The sequence below is a fragment of the Condylostylus longicornis genome, unplaced genomic scaffold (genome assembly GCF_029603195.1).
Source record: "Condylostylus longicornis isolate FDR11 unplaced genomic scaffold, ASM2960319v2 ptg000184l, whole genome shotgun sequence".
Lineage (NCBI taxonomy): Eukaryota > Metazoa > Arthropoda > Insecta > Diptera > Dolichopodidae > Condylostylus > Condylostylus longicornis.
This window is the reverse complement of record NW_026578152.1, coordinates 152,261-161,333: the sequence shown is the minus strand read 5'-3', so window position 1 is coordinate 161,333 and position 9,073 is coordinate 152,261. Positions and strand designations below refer to the sequence as shown.

The window sequence follows — 9,073 nt, the reverse complement described above, 5'->3', positions numbered from 1 at the left end:
TAGTAATAAAAAATTGCTGTAATAGCTAAAACATATGCTGAAATTTTGGTCAGTTATATAGCTATCTTTTCCTATATGCAAAATCTAGAAAGAAAATGCTATATTAAATTTGAAGTAATTATTATTTATTACAACAACTATTTTCTCATTTTACTGAATTATCATGCGTAAGAAGTGTAGTTCAAATATTTCGATTGGAGTATACGCAAGTAGAAATTAAAAGTGAAAATTAAGGTGAAAAAAAAATTTTTAAATAAAAATTAAAGACAGTAAAAATGGATAATTTTTTAAAAAATATTTTGAAAGAATAGGGACTTAGCTCATTAAAACCTAATTTTGAAGGTAAGTAAATAAAATTTACAAATTTTAATTAAAAAAAAACATATCATTAAAAGGAAGGTGAATATGAGTATGGAGTTATTAATTGAACATATATATGTATGTGTAAGATATATGTATATGTTCTTATATCAGTATTTTATTTTGGCTGTTGTGTTCATGTTTTTCTGCATCCTTACAAAAAAACATAGCTGCTTTAGCTATAACAAAATGTGTTAAAATTAGTTTGTTAATATTGCAACATTACATTGGTAACTAACAATACTTCAGCTTTAATTACAGCTGAGACAGTTATATTTTTTGTGATTCTGTAAAAAACATGGCCGTAAAAGCTAAAATAAAATGCTGGTAATATATTCGATCATTACCATTTGTTCTTTTATCTAATTCTCGATATAAAATGTAACATTCTATTGTAGTGATAAACATGACAGCAATTGTTCAAATTGTTGCAAATACAAGTAAATGTAAATAATCCCGTTCATTTTTTATCCAAAAATATATAAAGGTTAGATCAGATTTTTAGTTTTCATAGAATCAGAATTAAAAATATTATTTCTTTTTCATAAAAGTGCTTCTCGAAATTATTAGAAGAAGAGTTGAACCAAGAAGCTTTCAAGAGCTTGGAATATCAAGGAGTCTTAAATTTAATTGAAAAACAAGCAATAAGAGCAATATTTTGGTCTAAATTCGTTTAAAAATATAAAAAAATGCAGGTGAAAACAAATATTTCGTTGATTGAATTAAATTTCTTTATACGCCATCAGCAGGAAGATTCGGAAAATACTTGCGCAACTGAAATCGTAGAAAGCGACAGTGTTACAATATCAAATTTTTTGTCAGCAAATAGTTGCAATATAACTTTGCCCAATCAAGAACCTGTGTTCTTGCATGACACATCAACGTCATCTTTGTCAATTTTGGATTTATCAAGCTCAGCGCTTTGCGGAAAGTTTTTAAAACATAAACATAATTAAGCAAAACTCCCACTTAAATAGGTAATTCATATTTATAAGGATTATTGTTTAAGAAAAGAATATTAAATAACCAAATAATTTGATTCTGTGAAATGTTTATTTTCTGTATTAATAAAAATTTAATAATAAACCAAAAGTTAATGTTATAGTTTCACTTCTTTTAGTTATAATAAATTTCAGAATAATCCATTTTATTTAAGTAATAGAGCTATATTACATTGCTTTCATAAGGATAATTAATTGTAAAAGTAGTAAAAATTTAACTCTGTATTTGCAAAAATCCCTAATTGAAACATACCTAATAGGTTGCTAAAAGAGCCACATTAGATTGCTATTAATGACTTAAATAATTGCTAATACAACAAAATTTTAATGCTGCATTTGCAATAATCCCTAACTGCAGTATTCATGATATATAGGCATCAGAGCCAAATTACATTACCATAAATAAAATAAATACTTATAAGAATTGTATAATTTTATTTATATAATTGCAAAATCACTAACTGTAATACTAATAATACATATCTGACAGAGTCAATTTACATATTCTTGAGTGAAATAAATAAGTGCGAAAACAAAATTTTATGCTGCATCGACAATAATAAATGGCTCTCAGTAATGAAAATGACTTGTATTTTTTAGCAGAATCAGATAAAAAAAATAGCAACTAATGTTAATAATTGAGCGCGATAAATAATGGCTGAAAATGCTATTTTTTCGCACTATCCCGATTTCTACCAGTTTTTATCACTAGGAGCATGCAAAACTATAGCAAATCTAGTAATATTTTTTTTTGAGTGTGTACTTCTTTCCAATTTTAGGGCATTAGTAAGCTTATAGTTAACATACCTAGAAAAATGTAAATTTGGCTCTTAATAGAGTTTCGCTTTGTGCCACCCGAATTCGCTAAAATGCTCGTCAGTTAGTTTCGGTGACAACCAGAATTCAAATATCAAATTTCAAAAAATTCCCTGATTTTTCCCATATACGAGGGCTGTCCGAGAATTAAGAACTAACCAAGAAAACAAAAATTTTGACAAAATTTATTTTTATTTCTCAACATAGTCCTGTTTTAGGTCGATACACTTTTGCCAGCGGTGTTGAATTGCTTCGATACCATTTTTATAGTAAGAACTGGGAAACTCTGCAAAATAGCCATCAACGCCAGACTCTACCTCTTCATTTGTAAAAAATCTTCTTCCATCAAGCCATTTTTTCAAGTTTGGAAATAGAAAGTAATCTGAGGGGGCTAAATCTGGTGAACAGGGTGCGTGAGGAAGCAGCTCAAACTTCAATTCATTAATTTTTGCCATGGCGATTGAAGATGTGTGAAATGGTGCATTGTCTTGATGAAACAACACTTTTTTCTTCGACAAATGTGGACGTTTTACTTTGATTATCCTATATACAGCCTAGTTAAACCCTATGACGCTATGAAACTAGTGCATGAGAAATCATGCACTAGCCCTATGCTCCTTCTAGGAGTGAACAAAGGAAAAAAAAAAAAAAAAAAAATCCTATATACAGCACTTTTTGATAAGCCTACTATATCAGCTAACTCACGCACTTTCAATCGACAGTCGTCTAATATAATTTTGTGGATTTTTTAACCGTTTCTGGCGTGGTGACCTCATTTGGTCGACCAGTGCGATGTTCATCTTCACAGCTAGTACAGCCACGTTTAAACTGCGCTACCCAATTTTTAATCATTGCATATGAGGGATCAGACTCCCCTAGTGTAGAATCTAGTTCACTTTTGATACCGGCTGGACTAAGACTTTTCAAATAAAAATATTGAATGACATAACGATGACCAATGTTATCCATATTAAAAATTTACTGAAAAACTTCACTATTAAGTCGGTAATCTGAAAAGAAAAAAAATAAAAGTGTGACAGTTAATCCTTAAAATAATAGGGCTTTCTGCCAGGCTTATTTTTTTTTCAAACTTTTTGTGTTTTGTTGGTTAGGCTACTTAATTCTGGGACAGCCCTCGTATATCCCAAAAGTTGATCAATCCGTGCCACAGTCGAAATAAACTTACATATAAAATTTCATCAAAATCAGTTCAGCCGAACTTGAGATACACGCTTGCACACATAGACCAACAGGTTGCTAAAAATAGTTTATTTACACTTCACTACTATGGAGAAGTGTATTCCCCTCGAAAACTCGATATGCAAAATTTGTCGCCATGATATTACCTTCCTATTGCATAACATACACAATACGGTCGGTAAAAATAGGAAGAACTTTTTTTTTTTTTTCTTTATTACATATAATTATATATTTTTTTTCCAAAATATACATATTCCACCTTAACAATAAAATTCTAAGATATAATGTAAGTAACGGAAACCAAACTTAGCGAAATAATATACATAGTATAATTCAAAATATAGATTTTATGACCTATAGCGTTAGCTGTCTGGTCTTATAATAATGTAGTACATATATAAAATTTCAACTACTGCAGGTAGTATAATAATAAAGATTAATAAAGATTAATAAGATTCTTATTTATTTATTTATTTATTTGTATTTTTAATATTGCTATTATATAATTATTTATTATATTATTATTCTATAATTTCTATTTGAGTAAAATACGTTTGTGCAATTTGAAAACATTATTGTGTAATATAATCTAAGATTTTCCTTTTAAACATGCATATATTATCGATTTGTTTGAGATTAGTTGGTAATTCATTGTACATCTTTAAGCATACATATAAACAATTCTTTTCTGTCTATCAGTCCTAAACAATGAAAGATAGAAGTTAGATTGATTCCTTGTGTTTCTACCATGTATATCGAAGTTCCTATTAAGGATAAAATTGTGTTTCATTTGATTATGAATAATTTTGAAAGCTGTTAAGTACATTTCCTTGATAGACAATTCATTGAAGCTAATGTATGGACTTACATATAGCAAATTCGTAGGATGGGTATTCGAGTAGTTATGAATGATTTTTATCACCCTTTTAATAAGAATATCTAACTTGTTCAAGTAATATTGAGATGTCCTACTCCAGATGGGGGTCAAATATATAAATTGTGATTTTATATATTAACAATATATTTTGTAGAGGCTTTCACTATCTAATAATTTCCTAAGTCGTCTTACTATAAAAATATAAGGTGTTACCTTCCTAATTATTGAGTCAATGTGACTATGCCATTTAACCCTATTGTCCACGACAAGGCCAAGATAGTTAAAATGATTTACAGTTTTTATAATATTATTCCCAAAGAAGAAATTTAAGTCCCCAAAAGTTTTATTTTGAAATAACATAATGCTAGTCTTTTTTACGTTCAAAGCAAGTCGGTGTTTGTTTAGCCACTCGCTAATTACTTTGAGGCCATATTGAACTGAATCCCTTAACTCATACTCACTAACACTAGCATATTTCATCACCGCGTCGTCAGCATATAGTTGTATAGAGCCGCGCAAGTTTAGTCGTGCTGTGTCGTCTAGTGTATAAATTTTAAATAGTGTGGGACCCAAAATCGAACCCTGACGAACACCCTTCTTTAATATTTTAGACTCACTAACCACATCTCCTAAACGTACACTCTGTTTCCTCTGAGTGAGATACGACCTAATAAATGAAATCTGGTCAAATTCAAAATTCATACCCGAAAGTTTGCGCAAAAGAATATCGTGGTCCACACAATCAAAGGCCTTTTTTAAGTCTAAAAATACGAAACTAACATATTTTCCTTCATCCATATTTTTAGTAATGAAATGTGTCAATCTTATGCAAGCAGATGTTGTATTAGATTTCCTTTCAAAACCGTACTGTTCCACATTCAAAATATTATTATTTGCCAGAAAAATCTCCAAACGATTTCTAATAACAATTTCAAAAATTTTCGAAAGAGCACTAAGTACAGATACCGGTCGGTAATTGTTTTTATCCCTATGACCACCACCCTTATAGATAGGCGTCACAACTCCACTTTTCAGTGAGTCCGTCAAAATATGATTTTGAAATGACAAATTAATAAATTTAACTAAAATAGGAGTCAACTGCACCGAAAATTTTTTAATAAATTTAGCAGAGATAGCATCGCAACCTGTAGCAGCCGCAGACCTCAATTTACCTATTATTTCCTGTACCTCCTCATTATTAGTTTGGGTCAATTGAAAAGGAACATAAATATTTCTTGAAAACCTACCAACATATTCGGAATCAATGGGCTCGTCAGGGAATACCAATTCCAGATGTTACATTTACAAAAAAATTATTCATAATATTTGCAATGAGCGATTTGTCACTGGTTTTCCTATTATTATCCTCAATTAGGCTGATGCTACTAGAAGAAACATTATTTTGCTTGTTAAACATTATTTCCTTATAGAGTGCCCACACCTTACGACTATTGCTAGGATCACAGGACAACTTATTAGAATAATATTGTTTTTTGCCCGCCGTATTAAATCACGTACTATATTTTTGATAAACCTCTTTTATGCGCGTATAATTAGAATATTTTTTTCTAAATTTTAAATAAGAGTCCCTGATTTTAATTTCGGCAAAAATATCAAAATTCATCCACTCTTTTTTACACCTACTATTCATAATAGGTATAGTTCTAGTATGCACCTTTACTAAAGAAGTTAGGCCAACTACAAAATCATTAAAATTACGATAAGAGTCCATTGTGGACCAAAAACTATCTCTAACTAATTTATCATAATCAGTAACAACCTTAAAATTGCAAATTACGTCCTTCTGTAGACTTCTATTAAAACTTATTAAAAACATTTGATGGTCAGACAGAGCAGTATCAACTATATGAAAAAAATATTCATTCTGAATTATGTCTGAAATAACATGATCAATTATAGTCTGGAAATGTTTCATTCAAAATTACATATCCATTAGTCAGGAGTGTACTAGAGTAATTTATAACGTCATTATTAGTCCTGCTTAATAAGTTAATATTTATATCACCTACAATAATAGACTGCTTAAATTTGTTTGTGATATCATCCATTTTAACAATAAATTTATTTACAGGTGTATCATGAGATCTGTATATTGAAAGTATATTAATATTTTCCCTATCTAGTTTAATTCCTAGAAAATTTGACTTTTTAAATTCCTCTTCAAAGAGCATTGAACTATTTAAATATTCCAATTTATTGAAACATAAATTGCGACCCCTCCGTAAGAATTTTCTCTATTCGAAAAGTAACCTGTAAAACCGGGTAAATTAAAAAATTGATTCTCAGATTTTCTTAACCAAATTTCTGTCAAAACAATGATATGTATTTCACAACAATAACTATGAATTAATGTTTCTAGATTATGTAATTTGTTTCTAAGACTTTGAATGTTGAAATATATTATGTTTAAATTATTTTTGTAGTTCATCTTAACAGTCTGTTGGTTCACACTAGTAAAACGGGACACCCTAACAAGTCTATATTTTCTACCTCATCATCCATAGTACATAAACACAAACAATATATTCAAACACATCGCATCTGATATCAGTAATTCATGCATTGCAATTATGTACCTTATAAGAAAAGTTACAAACCGGTTAAATAATAAAATTTGTAAAATAAAAATTAGAAACAGAAGGACAATATATGCCATGCTTAAAAATTCAGTTTCGATTTCCATCTCGCGTTGGAAAGTTTTAATATAATTAAAATCGTTTCGAAAATAATTTTTAATTTTAGCACGTGGTTCAATAAATTGTTTTATTCGGTAAAACATGGAATAGGTTATTTTAGTTCTTAACATACGTATGATTAAAAGTATAAATATTGATATTATATAAATCGGTATAAATAAGAATCTTGTACAATTATTATCACATAAGTGAAATACAAAAAATAAATATCTATAAAATGAAATTATTAGTTGTAATACATTTGTGAAAAATTAAAAAAAATAAAATACTAAAATAAACGAAAACATTAAAATAAAAATATTATTTATCTAGGATTAAATACCTTTCAATATTAGTATTAGTTTTGTTGTATATTAAGTTCTTTTTTGATGTAAGTGATGTCATTGAAAGTTGTAATCCTATATACCTTGCTAGATGAGTTTTGACGCATATAAATTTGGTTTTCCTTAACCCACAAATATTGAAATTTTTGGGATATTTTGTTTTGTTTCGCCTCAAAATATAGTTTTGATTGAAGAGGGGAAAGGTGGTGGCGAAAAAAGATTTCTTTGTTCCCATTACTTGCCAAATCAATATCTGCTGAAAACAGATTTTTATATTACGCTTTTTTCATCAGCATTTCGGTTTTAGCTACTTCTAATGTAAATTTAACTATATATAAACTATTGGCAGTCGCTTTTCCATTAACTTTTTGTTCTACTGAAATAACTTTCTGGATATCATTACCTGAAATATTAGCTTTAATAGTTTTTGCAATGTTCAAAATGATTTCCACAGGAAAGGGAGACCAGCTACCACTACATCCAATTTATTATTTTTTGGTGTACTTCATCATGTTTATGCTTGTTTATTTTAAACTAAGATTTTTTATCTTTCTGTAACTTGAGCAAGCTCCTTTTTTAGAAAAACGTTTTCGTGAAGGATACTATTATTTTGTTGTGTCAATTCATCCAAACGTAGGGCAAGATTATGTTGTGATTTATGTATATCACCAACAATCAGACCTACATTTTTCAAATAAGCGGCTAATTTATCAATGCTACAGTTTGATACATCAAAATTAATTAGTTTTTCCTGAATTTCATCAACATGATTTACAAGATTATCTGAATTGATAATTTCGTTCTCTCCTTCACTTTCTACTATAATCGATTCATCACAAATAGATTTGCAGGCTGAGCATTTCCACATAATATTTCCTGTTTTAATGGCACTGAAAACTTCGTCCGCCATTTTAATACATTTTTTATGAAAATAGCGATGACAATCACCCATGCACTGTAAACCCTTTGATTAGCTATTTACAGTAGCCTTACACATTATACATTGCAACGCTATTATTGGAATAATATTTATTTTAAATTCTCACAATAAAATATTATTCTTATTGCAATATTTATTTATTTAAATTATGCTGAATTACTCAAATTATAGATACTTTAAGTGTGTATTAATATCCCAATTCAAATTTATTTTTTTAAATATTTTTTAAAAATCTACTATTCGTCAGCACGCAGCAGTTCAATCACGCGTTTTTTTTATTAATTATAAATCAATTTTATTAATTTATAAAAACCTTAAAAAAATTGTAGAATTCAAAGGTTAACCACATGAGTTAAGATAAATAATTATATTTTTTCGTGACATGATGTTTACCATCAGCTTCCTGCATTAATTGAAACGCTTGCTATTTTTGAAATATAAAGTTTCGAAAATTAAAATACATGACTATATTAATGAAAGCAATTTCACTATCAAAAAAAATTTATTGGTAAAAATTTACAATCAAAATTTTATTGGTAAAAACAGCTAAGAAATTGGCTCTTTTGTAAACCAACAAAAAAAAAATTTCAAAAACATAAGTTTATTTCGTAAAACTTTTTATAGCAAAGTTGTTTTTAATCTGCCTAGAAAAGTTTTTTAATCTATGGTATTTTACCTAAGATTTTAGTTGCTTAATTTCCTAAATTCTTGATTCTATTTATTGAAAACGCGCGAACTATGTTACTTGCAACCGCAAAAACTCTGTTACGGCTCAAGTTCTTAGTTAATTTAACTAAGCTTTTTAGTCACTTATCTAACGTAAAAGTTAACTGTAAAAT

General features: G+C 28.6%; 1 protein-coding gene across 1 annotated transcript; it reads right to left on the bottom strand.

Moving 5' to 3' along the window:
* Positions 1 to 4,279: 4,279 nt before the first annotated feature.
* Positions 4,280 to 8,204, bottom strand: LOC129616341 (uncharacterized). The gene is made up of 6 exons (XM_055531959.1): positions 7,898 to 8,204; positions 7,574 to 7,697; positions 6,224 to 6,360; positions 5,930 to 6,117; positions 4,675 to 5,352; positions 4,280 to 4,300 (listed from the first exon to the last, which is right to left on the bottom strand). Exons 1-6 carry the CDS (start codon positions 8,202 to 8,204, stop codon positions 4,280 to 4,282), a joined length of 1,455 nt encoding a protein of 484 aa, XP_055387934.1.
* Positions 8,205 to 9,073: the final 869 nt, after the last annotated feature.

What these genes read in the sequence shown, in the direction of transcription:
- LOC129616341 (XM_055531959.1), bottom strand. Translation starts at nt 8,204, where the DNA reads ATGGCGGACGAAGTTTTCAGTGCCATTAAAACAGGAAATATTATGTGG. An exon ending in GAAATGCTGATGAAAAAAGC is followed by an intron (nt 6,361 to 7,573) that starts GTAATATAAAAA and finishes TTCAATATACAG; the next exon opens with ATCTCATGATACACCTGTAA. An exon ending in TGACGTTATAAATTACTCTA is followed by an intron (nt 6,118 to 6,223) that starts GTACACTCCTGA and finishes TTTTTCATATAG; the next exon opens with TTGATACTGCTCTGTCTGAC.